Source organism: Halichoeres trimaculatus, unplaced genomic scaffold (genome assembly GCF_033239565.1).
Source record: "Halichoeres trimaculatus isolate MK-OKI-2021-1 unplaced genomic scaffold, fHalTri1.1 fHalTri1_scaffold_19, whole genome shotgun sequence".
Lineage (NCBI taxonomy): Eukaryota > Metazoa > Chordata > Actinopteri > Labriformes > Labridae > Halichoeres > Halichoeres trimaculatus.
This window is the reverse complement of record NW_027437197.1, coordinates 5,171,336-5,198,854: the sequence shown is the minus strand read 5'-3', so window position 1 is coordinate 5,198,854 and position 27,519 is coordinate 5,171,336. Positions and strand designations below refer to the sequence as shown.

The following is a 27,519-nucleotide window of genomic DNA, read 5'->3' as shown; positions in this document are numbered from 1 at the left end:
AGTCATGACACAATATGGAGGGACAGAAATTCAATATCTAAAAGCTACACACACACACACACAGAGAGAGAGAGAGAGAGAGAGAGAGAGAGAGAGAGAGAGAGAGAGAGAGAGGGAGGGAGGGAGGAGCTATACAGTTTCTGGGAACAGGGAGGAGGTGTCCAGCTCGAAAGTGAAACTATTCCTCTCAGCCGCCATGTTGCTTTGAGGAACGGAGCGGGAAAATGAGGCGCAGTGAGTCTTAATCCAACATTTGTTATTTTTTTTCCTCTACGTTTTCTCTTTTCGAGCTGTAAAACAACGAAAGGATGTGAAAAGTGTGTGTGTGTGTGTGTGTGTGTGTGTGTGTGTGTGTGTGTGTGTGTGTGTGTGTGTGTGTGTGTGTGTGTGTGTGTGTGTGTGTGTGTGTGTGTGTGTGTGTGTGTTCCCTGCTATGCTAATTTTTGTGTGCCTAGCTTAACTTCTAACTTCTGTATCTTGTCAATAAAACTTCCAGGATCCTGAAAAATCTTAATTACGTCAGAACTGAAATGTCACATCAGTCTGTGATCAGTCATAGACGACACACTCTGGAGAAGTCCACTCTGTGGTGCAACTTTTAGGTAAAGATTTCATTTTTGAGGTCTGGCTGTTTTATCGTTTTTGTTCGACAATGAATAAGGGTTTTTTTGTTTTTGTTTTTGGATGCATTAACAGAAATTCATTTCCATAGAACATGAGTGGTAGATTAGAAGAAGAAGAGGAGGAGGAGAGAGCAGAGTCTCCTGGACCCAGCTGTGTGTCTCTGAAGAGTGACAGGTCCAAAGATCATCCTTATAACTTCAGAAATGGACCTGGACCCTCAGACACAAAGTAAGGGATCTCAGATAGGTGGTTTGTTGATTTTTCTCTTATGTATTCGCTTAAAATTAAATCACCAGTCGTTAGTTTTGAGTAAGTTTGAAAGAAGTGCTTCCATCTTCCTCTTTGTGTCCTTTAAAGCTAGAAAATCTATGATCATATCTCAGGTTAAATTAAACTTTTAAACCTTCTGGTTACCAACTGCAAAGGTTTCACATCTTTAAGAGAAGCATTGTTGTCACGAGAAAGAGTCCAGCTTTAATGTGATGTGAATTAAAATATGTATGTTTGCAGATTTCAGAGAAAAAGACAAAGAGCAGAGTCTCCTGGACCCAGCTGTGTGTCCCTGAAGAGTGACCGGTCCAAAGACCATCCTTATAACTTCAAAAATGGACCTGGACCATCAGACACAAAGTAAGAGATCTCAGATACTCACCAGGTGGTTTGTTGATTTTTCTCTTATGTGTTCGCTTAAAATTAAATCACCAGTCATTAGTGTTGAGTGAGTTTGAAAGCAGTGCTTCCATCTTCCTCTTTGTGTCCTTTAAAGCTAGAAAATCTGTGATGATATTTGAGACAAGTTAAATTTTTAAACCTTCTGGTTACCAACTGCAAAGGTTTCACATCTTTAAGAAAAGCATTGTTGTCACGAAAAGAGTCCAGCTTTAATGTGATGTGAATTAAAATATGTATGTTTACAGATTTCAGAGAAAAAGACAAAGAGCAGAGTCTCCTGGACCCAGCTGTTTGTCTCTGAAGAGTGACCGGTCCAAAGATCATCCTGAAAACTTTAGAAAGGAACCAGGACCCTCAGACACAAAGTAAGAGACCTCAGTTACTCACCAGGTAGTTTGTTGATTTTCTTTTATGTATTTTTCTTAAATATATTGTACAATGAAATCACCAACCATTATTTTTGAGTGAGTATGAAAGAAGTGCTTCTGTCTCTTCTTTCTGTCCTGTTCAGCTTGAAAATCTGTGATGATATTTGAGACAAGTTAAATTTTTAAACCTTCTGGTTACAGACTGCAGAAGTTTCACATCTTTAAGAAAAACATTGTTGTCACAAAAAGAGTCCAGCTTTGATGTGATGTGAATTAAAATATATTTAATTTTCAGATTTCAGACCAAAGGACGGAGAGTAGAGTCTCCTGGACCCAGCTGTTTGTCTCTGAAGAGTGACAGGTCCAAAGATCATCCTGATAACTTCAGAAATGGACCTGGACCCTCAGACACAAAGTAAGGGACCTCAGTTACTCACCAGGTGGTTTGTTGATTTTTTTATTTTATCCAGAAAAATAATCAAACTTTAACTTCTTTCTGATCCAGAACACGACGACCTCAGACAGCAAGCCAGACCAGCCCTGAACAAGGTAAGCCTGTACACCTGTCTGTTTCTGTGACCAGGTCTTGAACTCATTGTTGAACACGCTGACATGACCCTGACCCTGGTCTTTTTCAGAGCCAGCTGCTCTGCAGGAGCTTTTCAATGAACACAAGGTCAGTCTGAGGAGGAGATGTGAACGTGTGACTGAAGGAAGTGATGAAGCAGGAAGTGGAACCCCCCTCAACAGGATCTACACTGAGCTCTACATCACCGAGGGACCAAGTGAAGAGGTGAATACACAACATGAGGTGAGACAGCTGGAGACAGCCTCCAAGAGGGTCGTCCAAGAAACTCCCATCAAGGTCCAGGACATCTTCAAAGCCTTACCTGGGCAGCAGGGGCTCAGAGTGGTTCTGACAAATGGTGTGGCTGGGATTGGAAAAACTTTCTCAGTGCTGAAGTTCACTCTGGACTGGGCAGAGGGCTCTGAGAACCAAGACCTCAGTCTGGTGCTTCTGCTTTCATTCAGGGAGCTGAACCTGATCAAAGAGGAGCGCTACAGTCTCCTGAGTCTGCTCCGTGTTTTCCATCCAACATTAGAGAAGCTGGAGGCAGAGATGCTGGCTGTCTGTAAACTGTTGTTCATCTTTGACGGTCTGGATGAAAGCAGACTGTCTCTGGATTTTCACAACACTCAGTGTGTGTCTGATGTTACACAGGAGTGCTCTGTAAACGTGCTGTTAACAAACCTCATCCAGGGGAACCTGCTTTCCTCAGCTCTGGTCTGGATCACTTCTCGTCCTGCAGCGGCCAATCAGATCCCTCCTTTATGTGTGGACAGGCTGACAGAAGTACGAGGCTTCACTGACGCCCAGAAGGAGGAGTACTTCAAGAGGAGGTTCAAGGATCTGGATCACTTCTCAACCTGGAGTGACCAATCAGATTCCTCCCTCATGTGTGGACAGGCTGACAGAAGGATCACTTCTCGTCTTTCAGCAGCCGAACAAATCCTTCCTTTTCCTGTGGACAGGCCGAAAGAAGTATCTGTCTTCACTGATGCCCAGAAGAAGGGGTACTTCAAGAGTAGCTTCAGGGATCTTTTTAAAGGGCCAGAGCTAAATCACTGTGGCACATATTTTTCAAGACCTGGGCTACAAGAGGGGGCAACCACCCCCCTACCCCTGTCCAGCAGAATCATCTTACACATCAAGTCCTCCAGGAGCCTCCACATCATGTGTCAGATCCCGGTCTTCTGCTGGATCACTGCTACAGTCCTGGAGCACATGATGAGCACAGACCAGGCAGGAGAGCTGCCCCAGACCCTGACCGACATGTACTTACACTTCCTGCTGGTTCAGACTCAGAGGAAGAAGAGGAAGTATGCTGAGGGTCATGAGACCAGTCCTCAGACCAGTCCTCAGGAGCTGATGGAGGCTGACAGAGAAGTTCTCCTGAAGCTGGGCAGGCTGGCGTTTGAACATCTGGAGAAAGGAAACATCCTGTTCTACGAAGAAGACCTGGAGCGCTGTGGTCTGGATGTCAAAGAGGTCTCAGTGTACTCAGGAGTTTGTACAGAGATCTTCAGAAGAGAGAGTGTGATCTTCCAGAAAACGGTCTACTGCTTCGTTCATCTGAGCGTTCAGGAGTTTCTGGCTGCAGTCTACATCTTCAACTGCTTCACACACAGGGAAAACGCAGTGCTAATGGACTTTCTGAAGGGACTAGATGGTGAATTTGCAGCACTCAAGGACTATCTGATGGGAAAAGACTTCAAATGTGAACATAAGGACACAATTGTAAAGAGGGAGATTTTGAAGATGCGAGACAATGACAGAGCATCATTCGAGACTTATCGGATGACCAAAGGCACTCAATATGAACCTACTTACATAACTGAACTGGATGATTTTTTGGAGGAACAGAAAGGCAAAGTTTCCCCTCTGTCAGACCTCCTGGATGGAGCTATGAGGAAAGCTCTGAGCAGTAGAAACGGTCACCTGGACCTGTTTGCTCGCTTCCTCCATGGACTGGCTCTTGTGTCAAACCAGGGACTCTTAGGAGGTCTGCTGCATCACACAGACAACAGTCCAAAGATGATCCAAAGAGTCATCTACAACCTGAAGGAGATGAACAGTGATGGGGTCTCTCCTGACAGAAGCATCAACATCTTCCACTGCCTGACGGAGCTGAAGGACCCCTTTGTCCATCGGGAGATCCAAGAGTTCCTCAAGTCAAAGAACAGATCAGAGAAGAAACTATCTAAGATCCAGTGCTCTGCTCTGGCCTACATGCTGCTGATGTCAGAGGAGGTTCTGGATGTGTTAGATCTGCAGAAGTACAACACAACAGCTGAGGGACGACGGAGGCTGATTCCAGCTGTGAGGAACTGCAGGAAGGCGATGTAAGTTCATCTGAGATCAACATTAGAAATCAGTGTGATAGAATAGTAGGGATTGGTACCTTTCACATTTGAAACAATAGGATACTGATGCCCGGTACCCGTCAATCGATACTGGTACTCAACAGTACCAATTTTTGTTACTTTTTTGTTTTTATGTGGTAAAAAATATCCATTTGTTAAATATATATATATATATATATATTTAACGTATTGATTCCTTATTATATCAACTTGCAATGCTGTGTTCATGTTCAGCATGGATAATTACCTCCTCTTTCATCCCTCACAGTCACAAGGATGCATTTTGAACCTAAACATGCAACCTTTTGATTTTACATTAATTGGTACCTGATACTTTAGACAGAATTTGGTCGGTACCTTTAAAAGTACCTAATTTGGTACCCATCCCTATAGAATTGTTTAGATGGGAAAATAAACTGACTATAATCCTGATTGAAGATGGTGACCTACCTGTTTCCTAAAGTGTAACATGATGTGTTTGAACAGACTTCCAGACTGTGGGCTCTCAGAGATTCACTGTAGAGTTGTGGCCTCTGCTCTGAAGTCCAACCCTTCCCACCTGAGAGAGCTGAACATGAGCAGAAACAGTCTGAAGGATTCAGGAGTGAAGATCCTGTCAGCCGCCCTGAGGAGTCCTCATTGCAGACTAGAGACCCTGAGGTCAGTTCACTGACTGAAGCACACTCTTTAGATGTTGGTTACGATGAACACTGTTAGATGTTTATTTATGAAAGCTGTTGTGTTTATATTTTTGTTCTCTGGAGATCAGGACCAGACCCCAGTCACGTTTAATCCCTGAGCTGGTCCAAATGAGAGGGAGAACCAGAACTGAGAGCAGGATTCAAAAACAATGAAGAGAAAGCTTTTGCCAAAATAACTGACTAATCAGCCAGGGATTAAAGATTGACTTACATTAATATTAATGAGAGCGCTTTTTCACATGTTAAATTTGACAGTCTCTAACCTGAGGAATGTTGGCTTCAGCTGCTTCTATTTTCATAATCATCTTCTTCAACCCTGAACAGATTATTAAACACAGAATGATTTCTGAAATTACATCATTTGGTTTTTATTTAGACTGGAGGACTGCGGTTTGTCAGAGATCAGCTGTGTTCATCTATCCTCTGCTCTCGAGTCCAACCCCTCATATCTGAGAAACCTGAAGCTAAATGAAAACCAGCTGACGGATTCAGGAGTGGAGCTGCTCTGTGGTTTTCTGGCGAGTCCACGCTGCAGACTGGAGACTCTGAGGTCAGTTCACTGAGGATCTTTGTTTAGGACTTTATGTTGAGCTACACGTTTGAAGCATGAAAACATCTGATTGGGTAATAATGAACGTTTATCTTCATCATTTATTTTTCATTCAGATTGAGAGACTGCGGTTTGTCAGAGTTCATCTGTGTTACACTGGCCTCTGCTCTCAAATCCAACCCCTCCCTGAAAGTGCTGGAGCTTTGTGGCGATAAACAGCAGGATCCAGAAATGCAGTTGCTGTCTGATCTTGTGAAGAGTCGTCTCTACAGAGAGCTGACACTGAGGTCAGTTCAGTGTTGTGGTCATCTCTTGCTGCTTTCAGCTTTAATATAACAAAGACATTTAGAAACACATCAGAGATAGATATGTTGACCCTTTTTAGTCTCTGAACTTTGACTTCAGGCGTGTTTGTGTTGCTGGAGCCACTTTAATTTTATTTCTGTAAAAATCTGACAAATAATCAAACACTCGGTTGGTTTATGACACTGACCATCCAAGAAGTCTCTGCTCCAGCTTTCACTGAGTGAACCTCTCTCTGTCTCCGTCTCTCCTCAGCTTTGAGCTTTGAGAGTGGCAGTGGCGATCTCAGTGAGAGTGGTGATGATCCAGAGAGGGTGAAGCAGCAGCATCCTGTGTGTGGAGAGGCTCTGACTGCACCGTGTTAATGAGAAGAAGAGGAAGAGGAGGAGGAGGATGAGGAGGAGAGCTTCATCCAGCAGTGACTGTCAGAGGAAACACAGTGGGTGAATATCAGTGCTGCAGTCGGCTCTGAGATCAGCTCCGCTCTCAGACAGTGTGTGTCTGTCCCTGGAACCTTTGAACTTTCTGCTCCAGCTCTCTGGAGCTCTCCTCTTCTGTAAACACGCCGTTTCAACTGAAGCCTTTATGACACAGTTTAAGACACGTTTGAGCTCCTGATGTGTCTCATATTGTTGCATTTTATGCTTCTTCTGATTTCTTGTAAAGCACTTTGTGAGCATGCTCTGTGAAAGGAGCTCTGCCTCAATCTGGTCCAGTCTCTTTTCTGGAGTATCTCATATTTCTGCACTTTCAACCCAGAACTCATCCTCAAGATGAATCATATATTTCATCCAGTTACTCCTAAATGTCCCTCCGTCCCATCAGAAAACACACAGAGAGCCCTGTCCTCAGCAGACACACACATCATGTGACCTGTGTATTTCCTGTGAGCTCGGGTAAAGGTTGTTATATCTTTAAAGGACAGTGGCGAGTTGTTTCTGCTTTGTTTCCGTTGGAATGGCGGCTGATAGCTGCTCTGTGATGATTCGTTAAGCCCCACTTCAAAAGCAACATCTGATTTTTATTAGTTACATTTCACTGCACTTTTGTTTTTTATTAATATTATCTGTTTCAGGTTATTTCAGAGACTATTGTTTATTCATTCTTTATTTCACTGGAGGACAGCACTATTTCCATGTGCTCTCTTCGCTCAGTTACAACAGCTGTCTGACAGGAGCTGGTCCATGTATGAACTATTTTCCTTAGTTTTTGTTTTTGGTTACGTACACAATCACTAGGTAAACTGGCAGGTGAACACTACAAGAAGAGCTCAGTTGAGGCTATGATTTGAAGAGCACACGGTTTTTACCGCTACTCATCACGATTAGCACATAAGTAATGGTCTATGTATGTGTTTCCTGTGGATAAATAGATGAAAGAAACAAAGCTACCATAACTTTGGATTGGACATTAGTCTCTTTAAGAAGCGCGTCAAAAACACTTTACTCCCGTATCCAGACAGTGACTGAAATGTGACCAGAACAGTCACCACAGCCCCCATCAAATAACGCAAACAAACACACAAATTAAACACTGATGCACCTTTGTTGAGTAGAGTGCTCTGATACATGTAGGTGCACCAAGGCTTTAATCTCTAGTCCTCATTTCTCTTTCAGAAAAAGTTGTACCAGCTGTGACAGCCATGTGCTCTTTTAATTCCACCCTTAACGTCCTGCCAGAGTCAACATATGGAGAGGAGGGCGAAAATAGAAAGTTTTAACCATTTAAGACAGCTGTCATCTCAAAGATAATATATGTGTGCTTCCCTGTTATCTATTTGCGAATTATAGGTCTTCATTTCTGTGACTCGACTGGACTTAGTTCATTTATTCTTTGTTTCCATGACAGCAGGACAAACTCCCATGAAACTCTGAGGTATATGTCATCATTTTGAACTCTGAGTCTGGAAAAAATATTTTTTAAAAAGTGTCACGTCAGCTTTCTAAGTGAAAGTGAAGTCCAGTCAAGTCAACTCATCCTGAACAGAGTGAAACTTTATTTTAGTTGCTGAACTTTGTCTTTGGCGTCTTTGCTCTGAACCTCATCGCTCTTCATATTTTAAACCACCTTTTTTTAAATCCCTATCATCCCAATATGTTTTCTAAAAAACAGGTAACATTAAATAAAGCCTAACTACAACTGGAATACTTTGTCTGTGTATTATTTTATTATTGCTGAGACCAATTTTTTAATGCTTTGTTATGGCCTCTCTTGGCCTTTTCATTCACTGCCCATTTTCCTACACACAGGAGTTAACAGATAAACATTTAAAGCCCTTCTGTTCACAAATTGGTTCCATCTTAAAACTTCTAGACGGACATTACAGTATGTAACAGGAAAGCAATGTAATGTAATCATTTTCTGACCCAATTTTTTTCAATTCTGTATCACAGACTGAGCCCCACAATGGACGTGTTACCCCCTGTCTGGTTGCAGCCATAGCTGGATGTCCAGACTTGACAGATGAGGACATGGAAGTTTTTATACCTAATTAAGACAAGATTATTGGAAAACTGCTTTATTTAAAAACTTCAGCTGAACAAAATAGATAGATGATACTGTTCTGTTCTTTTCCAGCCCGATGTCTGCACTTGCCTTGCACAAAGGTTTTAAAGGGTTTCTCTTTTCAGTGGCTAACTTTATTCCTTTTTGTCCTCTCAGTGGCCTGTAAGACTCATTATATGGCAATCAGGAAGAAGATCTCCTGCTACAGCCAGCCAGACGCACAGGCAAAGAAGTCTGTGGCCTGGAGCAGGCAGAGAAGAAAAAGGGTAGGCTTTCTATGGACAAGATAAGCTGTGCATATCATAAAACTCTGTTTCATATTTACACACATTGATCATTCTTGCTGAAAGAGCTGTGTCATTAACAGAGCAGTAAGACTAACTCTTGTCTGTGTCTTGAAGGCAGGGGCTGTGGAAGAAAGGGGCATGGCCTTGTGGACTGGTGTCACAGCTGACCCAATGTTGGATGTGGAGGATTGGCTCTGTATGACACTGGAGCAGCTAAAAGACATTTAAAATCCTGCTTAATACATGGCACTGGTTATTTATTGCTCTGTTTGCTGTGCTCTCTCTCATTCAGATGTGTAATGTGTGTTTGTAAAAATAAAACTTTTTGTTTTAAAAAAAAAAAATATATATATATATATATATATATATATATATATATATATATATATATATATATATATATATATATATATATATATATATATATATATATATATATATATTTGATAATACTCTCTTCGAAGTGGGAGAAGTCAGGCAACGTTTTAATGCATTTTTTTTATTTTCTACATTGAATATTCTGGAAGTTATGACGATTCGTTTGATAAAGTTGAAATGAATCTGCAGCAGGCTCCTCCACTCTAACTGAAGAAGTTTCGCTCTTTAGGAGCTGAGGTTTGAGTGGAAAACCCAGGGGCGTAGCTAAAATTCGGCAAACACAGGCAGTTGCCTGGGGCCCCAAGATTCCTAGGGCCCCCCAAAGCATCTCTTAAAATCTGATTTTTGAAGTTCTCTTCAATTGAAAGGATTTCTTTTTTTTTTCTAAATCTTACTTCACATGCTTCAAAATACATCAAAAGGCTTAATCTTTAATGATGGTTTTGGGTAACCCCCCTCCCTTCTTACTCAATGGGCTATTCCACATCTGATAATTTGTTTCAAGAAGAAAGTGGTAAAAAACACTTTTTCCCCCCAATTTTTTCTTATTTTCAACCAAGTCGGAAATAAAAACAATGTTGCTCTGAGCTCTGAGATAAACAAGACTTTTAGGATTTTAAGGACTTTATCTAGCTCAGGAAACAGGATAATTTTCTTAAAATTAAACTTTTTGAGTTGGTGATAAACATTATTGTACAACATCTCTTTCTTGGATGCATAACTCACTGGACAGGTGGTCAAATAAAATACATAAACTTTAAAATAATAGTACCAAAAAGTATGGTAACTGTAAATATCACCTCTTTCAGTAGATTTTTTTTTCCAGTTTTATGTTGTGCTTGATATTTACATATTTTTTCTTTACTAAATTATTCTTTTCAATATTTACCTATTGTAATGTTTTTCACTTCATCCTTTCTTGTTTGTTACTGTTACTCTGTAAATTACCCACTGTGGGACAAATAAGCTGTCAATTGACCATAAAAGATTTCAAACCCAGGACAAAGTGGACTAAATTATGTATTCACTTTTTTTCTAAGTCAAACTAAAGTACAGAACTTGAGGAAATGCATTTAGTTGCGTTAGTTACCATGTACAAGATTAGCACTGTCTCATGCCTTGATTCTCGGAAAGAGACAGTGGACCCAGGGAAGGCCAGTCTAGCTTTAAGGAAGATGAGTTAAAAGGACATGGAGGGCCCCATTGACTGGGTTTGCCTTGGGCCCCCAAACAACTAAATACGCCCCTGGGAAAACCTAAAAACTGTTAAAGATATCTTAAAAGTTCAGTACCATTTGTGAAGAGCTGAACGATCAGTGAACATTTTAAAGAATAAATGAAGTCTGTAGGTGGAAGTATGCTGAAGTTATAGCATCTCAAAGTTGAGGAAAATTTAGGAGGGAGAGAAGCAGATTCCCATTCATTTCAGACACAGAAATTTTTCAGAAACTGATTTTTTTTTTTTTTTTTTTTTAAGGTGAAGAAATAAAAAAAAAATACAGGAAAAGAGATAAAAAGTGGAAAAGTTACATAAATATATATCTATTTATTAGAAACTTTGTGAGAGCACCTTCAAAGCACGTAAACGTCTCGACTTTAATTTTGAAGTCTCACCGGAAGTAGAAGCGGAAGTGACACTAGCTTGATACTGCCGCACCTGATGGATTTCTGGTGTATTTTTTGCGTCGTCAGACACCTCCTCTGACAAACAGGAGCATCGACACCACCGAGGATATTTCCTGACACTAACTGGAACAGCCTGGATGAATTATTTCAAGTAAATCTCGATTTTATGTATCAAACTAGAGGCTGGATAAAACGATAGCAAGCTAACGAATCTCTCAGCTAACTTTAACTTTTATTTTTACAAATTGTATGCACGTTCATGACCTGGACTGAAAGTTTTAAAAGATTGTCACTGTGTTTAAGCTATTTTAATACATTATTTGCAAAGTGAGAGTTAGAATGAGAAAAAATGATTGTAGACGTCTACGTGACGTAGATAGGTACAGTAACATTAAAGCTGTTTCCGGTGACAACTTACAGTGTCATAATAATGTTTTAAGGTGAGCATTAATGCTCACTTGCGAATTTTGCATTATTTTCTGCATTTACTTTCAAGAGATCCACTTTAGCTGTGTGGGCGTGGCTATTCAAGCTTTAATAAATCACTCTGCTTTTATAATGTGTTCTGCTGTTATAATCAGATAAAGCAATCATGACATTATCAACAAGATCCTCATTTTATACTAGTTATCTGAAGAGAAGCAGTGAATTTCAACACGATGCACTCAGCTGACTTCTGCTTCCTTGTATTGATCTGTCTCCTTTGTGTGGGTGTGTCCTCTCTTTGCAGGCATGGCTGTGTTTGAGAACTGCTCTGTGCTCCTGGAGCTCAGAAATGTTCCCTTCAAGGAGAAAAAGGAGCTACAGTCTGCGGTGACAGAGAATGGGGGCAGGATCTCCTTTGTGGTCAATAAACAGGTCAGAGGAGGAGTTTTTGAGTTTGTCTGCAGAAATGTCAGTCTGTTTAGAGTCTTGCATCAAAAGGAGAGAAGTTGAGATGTTTTGATGTGGATAAACTATGGCATCAAATTATTACACTGAGATTGCTGTATTTGCCTTCAACCAAGCGACTTTTGACTAATACATATCCTGATATAGGTGAAAAACCAGTGTTGCAACAGCTTGATTTATGAAAACAAATATTACTTGGCGGTGTAAACCAGCTGGATGCAGCTTGAATGATTAAATTTTCTATTAGGGCAGTAAAATGTTTTGAAAATGATACCTAAAATGCAATTATGACCCAATATAACACATAAAATGCAAAAAGAGCATGTTCCAGATGATGCAATATTATAACTATTAAGTGCGTCAGAGATACCCTGACCATAAAATAGTATAACTCTATAAAATTTTAATTCTGATTGCACATGCTTCCCGTATGTCATCACTGAACATTCACAACTCTATGTCTCTGCCTCCATTTCCCACAGTGCTCTTTCATCGTGACGAGCGATGTGTCCAACCTGAGCGCCAGCAGACTGCGCAACATCCAGAAATTCCAAGTGCCTGTGGTTGGGTTGGAATATGTGTACAGGTGTGTGGATGAAGGTGTTCTCCTTCCTGTGAATGAATACGAGCTGGATGTTTCCCCTCCTGTTGCTCCTCCGCCTCCTGTTCCTCCCTCATCCCACCTGGAAAATCCACCTGTACAAGGTATTTGAACAATCACATCATAACATAACCCTGGTTTAGATTTCTGCAGATGCATGTCATTAACTCTTCATGCATCTAGCTTTCTCTGAGGACCTCTGCTGGTTGGCACACGCCTCTGCAGGAGGGAAGAAGGCCCAGCAGTGATTTCACTTCCTGAGAGTACTTTTAAATAACAGACTGTACACACTTTGAATCCTGTTATATATATTCTAGTACAATGTCAACAAAGCCTTCTAGTGCCCCCTGTTCCAGTTCCTGATCATGCTGAACTGAATCATCTCTCCTAAAGTTCCCACATGATGACTCAGGATTGTTCCCAGATGCTGCCTTCTTTTGCACGTAGCAGCTCTGAAGCATATGTTTGTCTTGGTCACTTCTTCTGTAGTTGTGTCCTCCCACCACTGATCCAAAAATGACAAATGGACCCTCTGTGAATAAGTTCAGTTTGTATAGTCAGCAGGTTGAACTGCATAGTCTTCAGTCCTGGGGATGGGTGTGTTTGTTTTCAGGGTGTGTTTTTCTGACCATTGTTCCATGTTCTGATTTTCTTAAGAACTAACTCACCCGTGCAGCAGTTTTGCGTTACGCAGGCTTTAGGATCCATATGTCAGCTGGCTTACATAGCTGACAAGATTCAAGAGAATATGTTAATTTGAAGCATTTATTGTATAATTTGGGTGGATCATTAATGTCTTTATAGTGTCCAAAGTCACAGGAAGTAAAGTGTCTGATAAGCCGACCAAAGGCCGCACAAAGCCTGAAGTGGCCAAATCTGCCAGCCTGACTCAGACGACAGAGACTCCAGAAGAGGGCGAGAAAGTCTCAGCAAAGTCCAGGTGATTATCATCCTCATGTGGATGGGCGGACGTGGAGATGCTCAGCATTGTGGCAGATTAACACAGGAGATTCATCCTGAAAGAGAAAAGTGATGATGATGAAAATGTTATGGATTAAACAGACTGAAGAACGACAGCAGGAGCTAACACGCGCTCTCTAGCAGAGCAGGCTTTGTCAGGTTAAGCTGGAACTAGTGATATAACCAGTTCTGCATCATTACAACATCATGATTCTCAGAAATAAGAAGCTGATTTTCACTTTAACACAGGGAAGTACAAACATGGTGCTGGCTCAGATAAAAGGAAGACTTTTATTCTCATAAGTTCCTGTTTGTGTCCCTTAAAGTTTGTGAGTAATTATTAAACTCAGGGAAGAGAAGAAAAGATGAAATAAGCTGAACAGTGAGAAGCATGTGCAGCATTATGAGTGTTTGTAATGACAGTACATCACTATAAGTTGTTAACTTTTCCAGATCTTACACTGAGACTGACTCTGATCTCCCAACATTCCCGGATGATTTTCAAGTGGCCAAATATTCAATCTTTGAAAAGGTGACACTGCATTTCATGTTCAGTTTTTCACTCCTGCTTTAAAATCTGTTTTCATCACTTTCTGTGTAAAAATGTGTTTTTCTGTAGCTGCACAGCAACACGTGGTATGTGCTGGAGCTTCAGAGTTTCACAGGAAAGGAAAGATGTCAGTACCGTGTGGTTCGATACCTGAAAGAGGATATATCATCCAAGGTATGAAGTCTCTCGTTGCAGCTGTTGATTCGTCTTGTTTGGTTTAATTTGTGAAGTTTTTCTTCCACGTGTCTGCCTCATCTTGCTTCTGAATCGTACGTGTTAAAGGCTGAACCTCTGTCTGTGTTTGTGCCCACAGAAAACCGCAGTGAGGGACATGCTGGTGTTTCTGTCCACGTCAGAGGAGGCTCTGGAAGTGTACCAGGACCTGAGAGAGACCCTGCTGAATTCTGGTCTGAAGCTGAGGACCAACCTCCCTCCACAGGCCCAGACCCTGGGCTCTGATCCCCTCCAGCAGGTCTGACACCTCACGTCTCTCCACCAGACTCTGAGACTTTCTGATCAGAGCAGGATGTGCTGATCGTATCAAAGTACGTCAGACTGATCTCATTAGTTATTTTCCATGTGACTTCCAGCTGCTGCTGGAGGAGAAGCTGAGCACGGGGAGCTTATCAGAAGAAGTGGGAGTGTTTGTGGAGCTGCTGTGGACTGAGGCTCTGGGCTGCCTCAGCAACATCCTCGCAGTTCCTGTCAACAAGCTCAGCCTGAACGATGTGAGGAGTCCTCTGTGGATTCTTCTGGAACCTGAGGAAACAGTGTGATCATAAGTCTCACTCCATGTCCACCTTTGTCCATACTCTGTGTGTGTGTGTGTGTGTGTGTGTGTGTGTGTGTGTGTGTGTGTAGGTGAGCAGAGTGGAGGGCCTGTTGCTTCAGGCTCAGAGGAAGCTGAAAGAGGAAAAGCCGGCTGAGGTGGCGTCTCTGATGGAGGACGTTTACACCTTGCTGCCACACAGAGTGCAGCCCGCGCCGCCCACTGTGAAGCTCATCTCTCAGAAACTGGACCTCTGTCAGGTAACGCCAAACACACACATGTACCCAAACACACTCAGTGTGTGATGCTTTCCACTGTCTCATTTTGATTTGTTTGATTTGGTTTTTCTTACCAAGCTAATTCGAGACATGCTGAACGTGAGTGAGATGACTCTGAGAAGCCCCGTGTCGACCTGTTTGGGGAAGTACCGCGCTCTGAGGTGCAGCATTGAGGCCGTTCCTCCTGGCAGCTCAGAGTTTCAGGCTGTGACTGCTCCACTTCAGCACAGGTTGGATACTTCCCAGAGTTCTTGTTGCAGAATTGAACTCTCACACAGAGACAAACGCTGAGGTTTGAGGTTTGATATGAAAGCAGACAGCTCTGTGAGGTCACAGCTCATTATTTTATCCAAACTTTCTCTAACTGCTGAGACAAATGTCTGAGGAACGACCCCTCAGATAAACGTTGTGCAGCATCTCAGCGCCATGTTTCCTTCTGTGCTTTTGTAGCACCCGGCAGATCCAACAGGTTCTGCGTGTCAGCAGAGGAGTGGAGCTTCAGACGTTCAGGAGTGAGCTGGAGAACGTTCGGGGCCTCCTCCATTCCACCAGCCCGAGCAACTTGGTTGGAGTCCTTTCTCGGTGCGATCACACACACAAAACCACACACACCTGCATCCAGAAACAGAAATACACAGCTGTGCAGCTCACTTTGTCTCTCTGTCTCTCTTTAGGGGCCTGCTGTTGCCCCGCGTTGGAGTGGAGCATCATGGGATTGAGAGAACAGACATCGGTAACCTGGGAAGTGGGATCTACTTCACTGATTCAATGGGGTTAGTGGAAGAGCTGTCATTACGTGAAGCGTGAAATCTCAACCTCACCTCAACCAGAGATGATACTGAGCTCCAACAGCACCGCCGTCGTCAGAAAGCGTGACTTTGTTTTGTTCGTCCACAGCTCCAGTTTGAAATACTCCAAGCCCAGCGAGACAGACGGCTCCCGGCTGCTGCTGGTGTGTGACGTGGCGTTGGGAAAGAGCAAAACCGTCAACAAAAAAGACTCCACACTGACCGAGGCTCCTGAGGGGTTCAACAGCGTGCTCGGTCTGCGACGGAGCCGTGGTAACCGCTCTGACTTTGAGGTAAAAAATGAAAGTTTCCCCGAAAGTAGATCAAAGAAAGACAGGCAGACACATGCACACAGAAACACATGGATAAAACATTCAAAAGCCAGCTCTGACAGACTGTGGGAGGATTTTTGAGGGTGGTCTCAAACGTGTACAACCCTACCTGTGTTTCAGGACAACGAGTACGTCGTGTACAGTCCTGATCAGGTGAAGCTGAAGTATGTGGTGAAGTTCAGCGTCGAGGGAGACCAGCTGAAGGAGTTCAGTCCTGCCGTCAACACCTCAGCTGAGCCGCGTCTGTCCTCCTCTAACCAAGGTGAGCACCAAACACCTGCAGCGTTCTCCTCAGTGTCGCGCTCAGATCCTTGAAATGAGCCTCGTGTGGGTGTGTCCTTTGTGTTCAGAGCTCACTTCAGAGGATGACGGGGTTGAAAATGTCAAAAACCCTCTGGAGGATGTGACAGCTGGACTGTTGGACAGCTCAGGTCAGCAGCTCCCCCTGCAGGCCGTGCATGTGAAGTGCAAACTGGTGGATCTGCTCTCTCAGGTGAAAACAGGGACACGTTCGTTTCTTACTTTATCACATGTGTAATTGATTTAAGTTTATTGACTCGTACCAAATTAAAACACCGACACTCGTCTGACCGTGAAATCTTTTGCTGTGCGTCCTTATTTAGGTCGTCATTTTCCAGAAATACACCAACCAGAGCTCTGTGCCCATTGAGGCAAAGTACGTCTTCCCGTTGGATGATTCTGCAGCAGTGTGTGGGTTTGAAGCTTTCATCAATGGGAAACATGTGGTTGGACAGGTAACTCAAAGTTTCTAACCTCAGAGCTCTTTGTTTTTGATTCGATCCGTCTTTATTTCTTTATTTGTAAATGACTGTTTTTTCTTTGTCTGTGGATCTCAGGTGAAGGAGAAGGAAAAGGCTCGCAAGGAGTACAAGCAGGCTATTGAGAAAGGCCACGGAGCGTACCTCATGGACCAGGACGCCCCGGTACGTCCACAGTTCACCCTCAGACAAACATGTTTTTCATCTGATATCAGACCTCTTTCCAAAAGTAGCTTTTCTGGAAGAAATGTCATTTTTTCCTCCCTGCAGGATGTTTTCACCATCAGTGTGGGCAACCTGCCGCCCGGTGCAACCGTCCTCATTAAAGTCACCTTTGTGTCCGAGCTGATCATCAAGAACGGGGAAATTATCTTCAGTCTGCCTGGAAGTGTGGCTCCATGGCAGGAGAGTGCAGCGCTCAACCAGACCACACAGGTAAGAAGAACCTGCACAGGGGGACAAAACCGTCACACGTCACAGAATCAGGTTTGATTTTTTAGGATATTTTCAGAAAGCAATTTTATTTGTTTTTGTTGTAAAGTTTGTGAATTGTTTCTCAACAGGCCACTATGGAGAAGGTTTGTGTGACGGATGAGGCAGCGAGTACGAGGTGAGTTACATCATGTGTTCATCAAGACTCATTTAGTCCATCAGATCCTTACTTCCTGATCTTTAACTGCACAGTTTATCCCTGTTTTAAGATTAGATGCTGGCTATAAACACTTAAAACACCTTTAACCAGAACAATAACACAACAAACACCACATTCAGAGCAATTCAGGTGGAAACAGCTGCACGTCTGGTTTTTAACCAGCCCTAAACAGGATGTCACTCCGCTGTTAATCTCTCTTCACCTTCAAATTCAAAGCTCTTCTTCTGGTTTACAAAACACTGACAAGAGCAGCTCCTAGTCTCCTTCTGGTTCATTATGCTCTGCTTGTGAAAGACGCCTGGTGCTCCCAGCCCAGCGTGGCTCCAAATCTCTAGCCAGACTCTTCTCCTCTGTTTTTCCCAAATGGTGAAATGAATTACCTAACTCTTTACAATCCACAGAGTCCCTTTGTACTTTGAGATGTCTGAAGACTCATCTGTTCAGGGAACACTTAGACCCTTAATCTGACCCTTCTCCTCTTTGTCCTCAGGGGTACAATGAGTCAGTAGGTCTCAGACTCAGCTCTTAGTGAATTTTTAGCACTAATCCCTGAATGTTGTTGAAGATTGAAGTATGTTGATGCAACAAGTAATCGTGGTTTGTTGGCTTGTTGATTATTCTACACTAGTTAAAATAAATGAATAAATAAATAAATAATAAGAAATCCTGCACTGAATAACTTGTAGCACTGTTGTGGCACTAACTTGGTTTTTCCTTCTGTAAAAATTCTTGCTTGTGTTGTACGTCGCTTTGGACAAAAGCGTCTGATAAATGAAATGTAGAAATGTAGTAGATTTAAGAGACAGTCGTTTTTATCAGTTTACAGTTTCATTTATGAGACACTTTTGTCCAAAGCGACGTATTATTTTTTATTAATTCATTTATTTATTTATTTATGTATTTATTTGGGGGGGGGTACAATAACCAAAAAGCCAACTGCATGCAATGCTACAACAGTGTACCTCAATCTTCAACAAAATTCAGTAATAGTGCGAAAAAATCATAAGAGCTGAGTCTTAGACCTACTGACTCATTCTACCCCTGAGGACAAAGAGGAGAAGGGTCAGATTAAGGGTCTAAGTGTTCCCTGAACAGATGAGTCTTCAGACATCTCAAAGTAGAAAGGGACTCTGTGGATCGTATAGAGTTAGGTAATTCATTCACCATTTGGGAACAACAGAGGAGAAGAGTCTGGCTAGAGATTTGGAGCCGCGCTGGGCTGGGAGCACCAGGCGTCTTTCACAAGCAGAGCGTAGTGGGCGAGAAGGAGACTAGACCTGGATGAGGGACCCCAGGTAGGAAGGAGCTGTTCTTGTCAATGTTTTGTAAGCCAGAAAAAGAGCTTTGAATTTGATTCGAGCTGCTACTGGAAGCCAGTATTTATCAGCTGATCTACAACTCATCAGTGAATCAGACTTTGGATGATCAATAAATCTGTTTTTGGGTGAATATTGTGAAGGAGAAGTTGCTTCGTTCTGCTTCATTTACTCCTGTGATGCAGTAAGAGGCTGAGCTGAATGTGTGTTTCATCCCTCAGAGAGTTCACCCTGGACATATCGATAGAGATGCCACGTGAGATCATTTACCTGAGTTGCCTCACTCACATAGTCAATATTAAGGTAAAATGAGTGTTTATATAAAGTCTGCATGATGCAGTCTAATAAAGTTATTGTCGTGAAGAGCTCACAGGAAGTTGTCCTCTCCCATCATGAAGACACGTTTGTGCAACTGTGTGTGTTTTTGATGCCACAGAAAACAGATTGTAAGGCCGTAGTGAGTGTGCTGCCAGGACAGGTCATGACTCAGGAAGGTTTCCGGCTGTCCATCATTGTGACGGAGCTGTGGCTGCCCAGGATGTGGGTGGAGAACCACCCTGAAAAGGACAGCCAGGTCTGTTTGTCTTCAAGTTGTCCTCCTCTTTCTCTCTCTGTGTTGTTTCCCTGATGTCTCTAATCTCTCTCCTCCAGGCCTGCATGTTGGTTTTTTATCCAGACTTTGACGATGTCTCCAGTTCAGCAACCGACGAGGTCGTCCTGTTGATCGACACATCAGAGTCCATGAAGGGAGAGTCACTCTGCATGGCTCAGAAAATCGCCCTGCAGGTCCTCAAACACCTCGATGACGACTTCAGAGTCAATGTCGTCTTGTTTGGCACGGGTACGTCTTTAAATTTAGTGTTTCAATAAAACATCAATAAGACGGACATAAACACGTAAACACAAATCTTCTCATCAAATCGGTCTTGTTTTGAAATGTTTGTGTCTGTGAGGTGAACTCTCCCTTAACTTCCAGTTTCTCTCATTGCTCCAAAGGGTTTTAGTCTGCAGCTCTAGAATCAGTTTCTCATCTTTCATGATCTTATAGACTTTACAGAGCAACTTATTTTCCTGTGTTTTTGTCCCTCAGACCACAAGGAGGCTTTCCTGACAGCGCAGCCGCTTAAAGAAGCTCATCAGACAGCCAAAAACTTCATCAAGGTGAGTCCTGATTGTTTTTATGTCCAACATTTTTAGAAATTTACTGGTTAATAACATCAGAGGAGTCACTGAGACAGTCAGTGCAGCTCTGAGAGTTTGTTTTATCCTTTGCTCTGTAATGGGAAACAGGATTTTTAGGATCTTAAAAAAGTTATTTAAAGTCTCAATAAACATCTGTGTCCTCTCTCCCTCTAGTCCTTCACTCCAGTAGGGGGCAGCACTGAGCTGTGGCGCCCCCTGCGAGCTCTCAGCCTGCTGCCTCCCTCCTGTGGCGTCCGGAACCTTCTGCTCCTGTCCGACGGCCACATCCAGAACAGCGAGCTGACCTTGAAGCTGCTCAGAGAAAACGCTCGGCACAGCCGCCTCTTCACCTGCGGCCTCAGGTCTGAGCGGGTCACGCCACGAAACACGTTTGCATCAGCTGCTTCTTTCACAGCACAGTTAGCTTTCTCATCCTTACACTAAACTCACTAAGGAGCTGTATTCCTTTTCATTTCAGCCCAACAGCCAATCGGCACATGCTGAGAGCCCTGGCACAGGCAGGGGGCGGAGCCTACGAGTTCTTCGACACAAAAACCAAACACACATGGGCTGAAAAGGTGAAACTGATGAACAGCTTTTCCACAGGATAACGAGCTCATCTGATAAAACAGCTCCTGCGTTAATCACAGCTTCACCTGTTGGCTCTGCTTCCCCTCTCCTGTCGGCAGGTTGCGTGTCAGCTGAAGCGTATCGAGTCTGTCAGCTGCAGCTCAGTGTCGGTGAAGTGGCAGCAGTTTAACCCAACAGCGCCCCCTCCTGTGCAAGCGCCCAAGCAGCTCCATGCTCTGTTCAGTGCCTGTCCCACGCTGGTGTTCGGCTTTGTGCCTCACTGCACTCAGGTGTGAAGTTTATAGATTCAAAACGAAGTAAAGAAAGATTGAAACAAACGTCTGTCACACTCACAGCGTTTGTTGGTTCACACAGGCCACTCTGCGTGGAAACCTGAGCGGGCAGGAGCTGGAAACCATGGTGTCCACCACTGAGCTGCAGAAGACAAAGGGCACGGTCTGAACACACACATTCACACTCAGTCTCAACAATACCTGCTGAAAACGCTCCTGTGAAATCATAATCTGTTTGCCAGTGAAGCTGGTTTCACCTTGAATCTGTGTGTGTCTAGTTTCTTCACAAGCTCACAGCAAGAGCCGTTATCAGGGATTATGAAGACGGGAGCCTGGATACCAATGAAGCTGAACATGAGGTTTGTCTGTTTGTGTCACTGAGTGAAACTGAAGTTAATTCTCTTTAGATATCAAGTCTGAGCTCCACAAGTTGACCAGAAATGTTCTTCATCCAGGGGAAGAAGGCGGAGCTGAAGGACTTCATCATCAACCTGAGTAAAGAGTTCTCCATCCTGTCTCAGTTCACCAGCTTTGTGGCCATCGAGGAGCGGGTTTGTGAAGTTTTCAGCCTGTTTGATGCTTGGGTGGAAGACTGGATCCACCTGATCTAGATACAGATTAATGAAGACCAGTAAATCCAGATAACCAGTGTTTAAACTGGACAACATGCTGCCAAATCCACCTGAGATGAACGATTCTGACAGAAGAAAATGTGACAGTTTGGGACAAGTTCCTGAGTTGATCCATATGAAGAATATCTTTGGTAGAGGGAAACTTGTAGATTTGTAATTTTGTGGAGCCCACCTTTAACTTTTATTTGATTAGGGTCCTTGGCCTGAGCAGAGGGCACCTTCTAGCACAGGCATGGGCAAACTACGGCCCGCCAAACTTGAAAAGATTAAATGAATAAACCTTGTTAATGTTTTCTTTTCCCTGCAATTCTGATGTTTTCCCACTAGATGGCACACTGTAGATACATTGGCTTTGTTGAAGTGAAGTGTAGGCCTATTACTCCACGTTTGCACTTTACCCTTTTCATCACCCCTACTGTAAAGATAAACGGACCTAAGAAAAGGAAAGTGGACAAAACAAAACTCATTGAAACACATGAAAGTGCGCATATGCGCGCGGATAAGATGGAGTGGATCGTCAGCGATCTGTTGCTTATAAAAACAAAAAAAAAAGCTCAGGAACATGTCTGTATAAACCTTCAATGTGAGGTATTTGTCTAATTTTTTAAATAGAGACGCTCACATTTAATATCTAAATATCACACAAACAATTTTGACACAATCTGTTATTATTTTTTGTTTTTTCATTTTCAAAATCAGTTTTTCTGCAATTCTGTTTTTCCATTTTGGTTTTAAAACAGAAAAACAAAAAAACAAGTCAGTTTTTTCTTTTTTCTTTTAATTTTGTTTTGAAACAGAATAACGAAAAAAAACGAACCATACACGGATTTAAAATCCCATTATAATTCCATCCTCTCATATTCTAATTTTAGTTTCAAAACAAAATCAAAACAGCGAAAAATAGACCGTTATTTGTTTTCTAATTTTTATTTGAAAATGAAAAACTGAATAACAAGTCGTTGTCCGTTTTCCGATTTTGGATTCTAAAACAGAAATGGAATGAACGAACGATACCGTGATAGTTACCAAAGCACTCCATCCATCTGCTCCTGGTCCGGCCCCTTTGTCAAATGTTAGAACCCAAATTAAAACATGTCTTGCTTTAGGACCCAGAACAAACAGAGGAGGGCTTCACAGACATCCCCAAACTAATTGCAGAGGAAGATGTGGACATCCTCCCCTACCTCGGCTGGATTCCTCCTGACCCCCCTCTGAAGGTAGCAAGTCCCAAATTAAACTTTGTGTTTATGGTTGTTCAACAAACAGATGATAGTTCCTGCCATCTCACAGACCTGTGTTTGTCTCTCTTTTAGGGAATGGATTTTGGTAGTGATGATGAAGATGAAGGTTTATGTTACGGTCAGCCATTGTCATGTGTGGAGAGCATTGTTGAATGCGAATTGGAAGAGTATGACGCAGCTGAGGACTCATCTTCTCCAAAATATGACCCCACGGTAAGTCCTTTCACTTGACAGCCAGAGTATGTTTTAAGACCTGGTGCTGTGACGGTGAGAGCGTAGGTAGCTAGCTTCACAGACTCCTTATTTAAACTCCTCATTCTTAAATGGAAACACATATTTAGATCTTTCAGTGCAGACTGAAAAAGCTATCAACAACACTTGTGTTAGCTGAACAGACATTTCTGTTAAAGCATCTTAAATCTACCTCTTAAAAATAATTCATGTCAGATCAGGGTCAGGCTGATTCTGTGGAGCCCCCCTGAGTTCAGGTTGTATCATCTCAGGATTTAAAAGTAGTCCTTTTGTGAGCTGGTTTCTGGCTTCTGACTCTTTTCTGTCTTTTCTTTTTGTAGAGTCCCGGCTCAGAAAAGTCATTTGGAAGGGGCGTACAAATGATGAAGTTGAAAAGCTGTGCCCTTGAGGATGACAGTTCAGAAAGTTCAGAGGATGATGACTTACAAGTGATGACGCTTGAAAGCTGTGCCGTTGAGGATGACAGTTCAGAAAGTTCAGAGGATGATGACTTACAATTTATGAATTTGAGAGGCTGTACCCTTGGTGACATGCCAGTGATGGAGATGAAAAGCTACGTCCCTGAGGAAAGAAGTTTTGAAAGACAAATGGTCGATGACATGTCAGTGCTAAAAAGACGTCCTGTTGACCGCTTGAGCAGCATCATGACTCTCAGCCCTCCTGCAGCCAAGACATCTGGTCCTCCTCCTACTGTTGATTCTGAAGACAACATTTTACCTGGTTCTCCTCCTTCCTTCGTGTCTTGTTGCTTTGCCAAGTCAGACAGAGATCCCGCTCCTCCTGTCAGTAATCTTCTGACTGAACCACGTGGTGCCTCTTTTCCTCCTCCTCGTGGAGTTCCTCTCCTTGTTGGAGCCACAGCATTTGGTGGTCTTTCTCTCCCTCCTCCTCCTCCACCTGCTTCTCACCATCGTGGTGCTTTTGCTGGTTTTGGATCCAAGGCATTTAGTGCTCCTCCCCCTCCTCCTCCTCCTCCACGCATGGCTGGTTTTAAGGCCCCACTATTTGGTAGTGGCACTGGTCCTCCTCCCATGGCTGGTTTTAAGGCCCCACTATTTGGTAGTGGCCCTCCTCCTCCTCCCATGGCTGGTTTTAAGGCCCCACTATTTGGTAGTGGCACTCGTCCTCCTCCCATGGCTGGTTTTAAGGCCCCACTATTTGGTAGTGGCACTCGTCCTCCTCCCATGGCTGGTTTTAAGGCCCCACTATTTGGTAGTGGCACTCGTCCTCCTCCCATGCCTGGTTATCAGGCCCTAAAATTTGGTGCATCTCTACCACCTCCTCCCATGGCTGGTTTTCAGGCCCCAACATTTGGTGGTGGTCCTGCTCCTCCCTCCTTTGATGAAATACGGGGCCCTTTAAAGGCAATGCCAGTCTTGTTTGATTCTCTCCCTTCTCCTTGTGGTCTTGGTAGTCCAGCACCCCCTGTTCTTTCTGACGATCTGCCCAGTGTCAAAGATTCAACATCAGAGAAACGTGCAACGATGAGGAAGATGAAGAGTGAGCAAATAAAAAAGGCGAGGCTTTACACCGGCGATGTTACTCCTTCACACCATTTGCATAAGACCGAAGCATCACGTGCTATTGAGGATGATGGAGTCCGAGCAGACTCTGCGATACCTGAAACTACATTTGCTTTTGGGAGATGCCAGCCCAAGTATCTAATGAGGAGTTATGAAACCGGGCTTGAAGGTGAAACACCTCAACACGACTACGTGATAGAAGAAGAAACTCCAAGTCCACCTGGTGTTGCTGTAGTAACGAGAAGAAAATCCAGAAGAATGCCCAGAGGAACTTGGAGTACTAGGGAAGCGGCCGAGAGTGAAGCAGCTCCTGAGAGAGGTCAACCTAAGTCCACCTCAGAGGAAATCCCCCAGGAACTTTTATCTGACGAACGTGAACAATTAATGCAACGTTTGATGAGAAACACAGGATCTTTGGGGTAAAGTAGTTTTCAAAACGCTCTCATTTTTGTAAATGTTTGAAGGGTTTAGTTAAAGACGATCTGGGACTGGTGAAGACTTCCGTCATTTCTAAGAGCTTGAATGTTTTTAATTCAAAGTCACACACAAACATACAGCGTCACGTTGTACTGTTGGTTTTCACTCTGAGTCTCTTGCTGTGAAGTTTCAGCTTAAGGTCGGCAGACTCTGAAGCTCCGGCGCTACGGTGGAGTAAGATCTTCCAGCTGCAGCATCCAGTAAGAGAAGATGACTTTTCATTACCAGTTACTGAACGTTCAACAAATCAAAAGGATGAATTTTTATTAGATTTAAATGATGAATGATGATGAATCCTCCAGGATGTGGAGTCAGTACGACTGTCTCACTGTCTCTGACCGTGTCCAAGCCTCCACAGTCTGTGAAGACCGTCCTGAGACTGCAACTCCTTAACTAAATGTGAAGCTCTCTGTCTGTGTTTCAGGACGGTTACTGGGAGATCAGCTCAGAGCTGGGTGATTACATAAATGTGGACGTGGAAATGTTCGCCAACGTGTTCCTGAAGAACAAGGGCATCAACTCCCTGGGTGAGGACTGTGAGAGTCTTTAACGCTGGAATGAGTTTGTCATCAAACATTTTTAAAGGGGACATATCATGCTTATTTCTTATTTACACTATGCCAGACTAGGATGCCTGTAAAGCATTTCTGCCCTCAGTACAAGTCATTTAGTTCCTTCATTTCCCCACAATAGCGTGCTCAATATCCTCATTTTAGGCCATTCTGAAGATCTCGTTGAAACGCTCCGTTTGGAGAATGACCTCCAGTAACCTCGCAACGTCACAGCCCTTTGTGCTCTGATTGGTCAGTTCTATCAGAAGGGCGGAGGGGGTAGAGCCAGGGGGCGGTTTTTGCAGCATGACAGTATTTACAAATCGCCATATTGAATGGAGCAGACCGAGCGAGTTTGCTGTTTGCCAAAACTTCACCGTAAGGCATTGATAGCAGTAATAAAAAATAATAATAAAAAATTCAAGAGTTGACACAAATATTCACATTTCAACTTAAATCATCATTTCCTCAGAGCATAGAGGTGTTTTTGTCTTGTTATGAACTCAGGTGTGGGACCTAAAATCTGTTGTGTGTGTGTGTGTGTGTGTGATGAAGGTGAGAGGGCCCGTGAGGACATCCTGAGGCTGGTGGCGACTCTTCTCGTTCTGCAGCTGATGAGGATGGAGAAGCTGGAGGAAGGCAAACGGCTCTGCACCCTCTTCCGCCTGGACGACTCGTCTCAGCCCAGGTCTGCTCAAACTCCATCAAACCCACAAAAAGAGAGTGTGTCGTGATGTTAGACGGTCATAATCCATCAGTGTTTACAGAAAAACACACTCTTTATTCTACATCCTGATGATGTTTCAGAAAACGTTGAGACCTGGTCATTATTTTAAGATAACGCTGGACTTTTCCCTGCAGGCCTGAGCGCTGGGAGGAGGTGAAGAAGGCGGTGGACTGGGTCCGCTGGGCTGACCAGCAGTACCCGTGTGTCTACAGCCGGCTTGAGTTCGGTTTGAGCTGGGAATCCTCCACCCGGCAGCTGCTGGGCTACGAGGCTCTGCCCCCTTTCTCCCCCCTCAGTGGTCTGACCCTGCAGAAGAGTCCTGTTCCTCTGCTGGTCCACTGAGTCTGCCAGGGTGATGGAGCAGGAAGAATAAGAGGGACTTAGAGTGTGAGACCTGATTGTGCTTATAGCTTACTTAGATATGCTCACACTTTTGTGCTTATGCAACGTTTTATAACCTGACATTTTAATTCACACTGCAAAAACTTAAATCTTATCAAGTGTTTTTCTTTTTTTAAAGTAAAAATCGTCTTATTATACTCGATATGAGCCACTTTCAACTTATCAATCCAGAAAAATGTCTTGTTTCAAGTTATCAGAGTACAAAAATGAGGTTTGAATCGCTTGTAACCAGTAATAAAATCTGCCAATGGAACAAGAAAAAATTGCTTAAAAATATCCTTGAGACTAGAACAACGTCTTAGTACAAGTAACTTTTCTCTTGTTCCATTGGCAGTTTTTTTTTTTTCTGGTTACAAGCAATTCAGACCTCATTTTTGTCCCTAAATAACTTTAAACAAGACATTTTTCTGGATTGGTCATGTGAATTTGGCTCATATTGAGCCTAAAAAGGAATTTTCTACTGAAAATAAAACAAAAACACTTGATAAGATTTCAGTTTTTGCAGTGCACACAGGATCAAAAAACTTTAAGAGAAACTTTAAAACTGAATATGTGGAAAAATGCTTAAAGCTTGAATAAAAAACCTGCTCTGCTGCTGCAAAATATAGTCTGATGTGTAAAGTGAAAGCTAGTCGACCAAACATCGCTGACATTATCCTGCCTTTAGTTTGTGACTCATCAAACATCCTTAAACTTAAACCTCCCATGAAATCTGATGCTCTCTAAGTTCCTCTGATATAATCTTTGCCTTAAACACACTCCTGACTTTTAATGAACACACTCAGCCTCTGTCACTGAGCTTCTTTTACTCATT

General features: G+C 43.1%; 2 protein-coding genes across 4 annotated transcripts; both read left to right on the top strand.

The window, feature by feature from the left end:
* The first annotated feature begins 496 nt into the window (after window positions 1–496).
* On the top strand, window positions 497–6,529 carry LOC141808741 (protein NLRC3-like). Of its 3 annotated transcripts, XM_074695433.1 has the most exons (11): window positions 497–602; window positions 697–852; window positions 1,135–1,254; window positions 1,542–1,661; window positions 1,960–2,079; window positions 2,170–2,213; window positions 2,303–4,568; window positions 5,076–5,249; window positions 5,667–5,840; window positions 5,957–6,127; window positions 6,399–6,529. In XM_074695433.1, the coding sequence occupies exons 2-11, from the start codon at window positions 716–718 to the stop codon at window positions 6,409–6,411; spliced, it is 3,339 nt and encodes a 1,112-aa protein (XP_074551534.1). In that variant the 5' UTR covers window positions 497–602; window positions 697–715; the 3' UTR covers window positions 6,412–6,529. The 3 variants fall into 3 exon arrangements, with proteins under 3 accessions (XP_074551534.1, XP_074551535.1, XP_074551536.1); XM_074695434.1 differs by lacking the exon at window positions 1,135–1,254; XM_074695435.1 differs by lacking the exons at window positions 1,135–1,254; window positions 1,542–1,661.
* Window positions 6,530–10,940: 4,411 nt separating this feature from the next.
* On the top strand, window positions 10,941–26,877 carry LOC141808270 (protein mono-ADP-ribosyltransferase PARP4-like). Its single transcript, XM_074694785.1, has 36 exons — window positions 10,941–11,090; window positions 11,670–11,797; window positions 12,313–12,535; window positions 13,236–13,371; window positions 13,845–13,923; window positions 14,011–14,115; window positions 14,255–14,413; window positions 14,532–14,669; window positions 14,803–14,970; window positions 15,067–15,218; window positions 15,439–15,570; window positions 15,663–15,761; window positions 15,886–16,069; window positions 16,229–16,370; window positions 16,459–16,601; window positions 16,732–16,863; window positions 16,966–17,052; window positions 17,158–17,322; window positions 17,451–17,497; window positions 19,077–19,158; window positions 19,292–19,429; window positions 19,507–19,696; window positions 19,946–20,016; window positions 20,212–20,399; window positions 20,516–20,615; window positions 20,727–20,897; window positions 20,983–21,063; window positions 21,179–21,259; window positions 21,356–21,451; window positions 22,639–22,749; window positions 22,846–22,986; window positions 23,346–24,967; window positions 25,153–25,225; window positions 25,450–25,552; window positions 26,132–26,264; window positions 26,438–26,877. Exons 2-36 carry the CDS (start codon window positions 11,672–11,674, stop codon window positions 26,643–26,645), a joined length of 6,006 nt encoding a protein of 2,001 aa, XP_074550886.1. The 5' UTR covers window positions 10,941–11,090; window positions 11,670–11,671; the 3' UTR covers window positions 26,646–26,877.
* Window positions 26,878–27,519: the final 642 nt, after the last annotated feature.

Bases quoted from the DNA above. Each gene is read 5' to 3' on its own strand.
- LOC141808741 (XM_074695433.1), top strand. From the start codon at position 716: ATGAGTGGTAGATTAGAAGAAGAAGAGGAGGAGGAGAGAGCAGAGTCT. The intron at 1,662-1,959 runs GTAAGAGACCTC...TTTAATTTTCAG, and splicing joins CCAGGACCCTCAGACACAAA to ATTTCAGACCAAAGGACGGA. The intron at 2,080-2,169 runs GTAAGGGACCTC...TTTCTGATCCAG, and splicing joins CCTGGACCCTCAGACACAAA to AACACGACGACCTCAGACAG.
- LOC141808270 (XM_074694785.1), top strand. From the start codon at position 11,672: ATGGCTGTGTTTGAGAACTGCTCTGTGCTCCTGGAGCTCAGAAATGTT. The intron at 13,372-13,844 runs GTGATTATCATC...TAACTTTTCCAG, and splicing joins AAAGTCTCAGCAAAGTCCAG to ATCTTACACTGAGACTGACT. The intron at 21,260-21,355 runs GTTTGTCTGTTT...TTCTTCATCCAG, and splicing joins CCAATGAAGCTGAACATGAG to GGGAAGAAGGCGGAGCTGAA.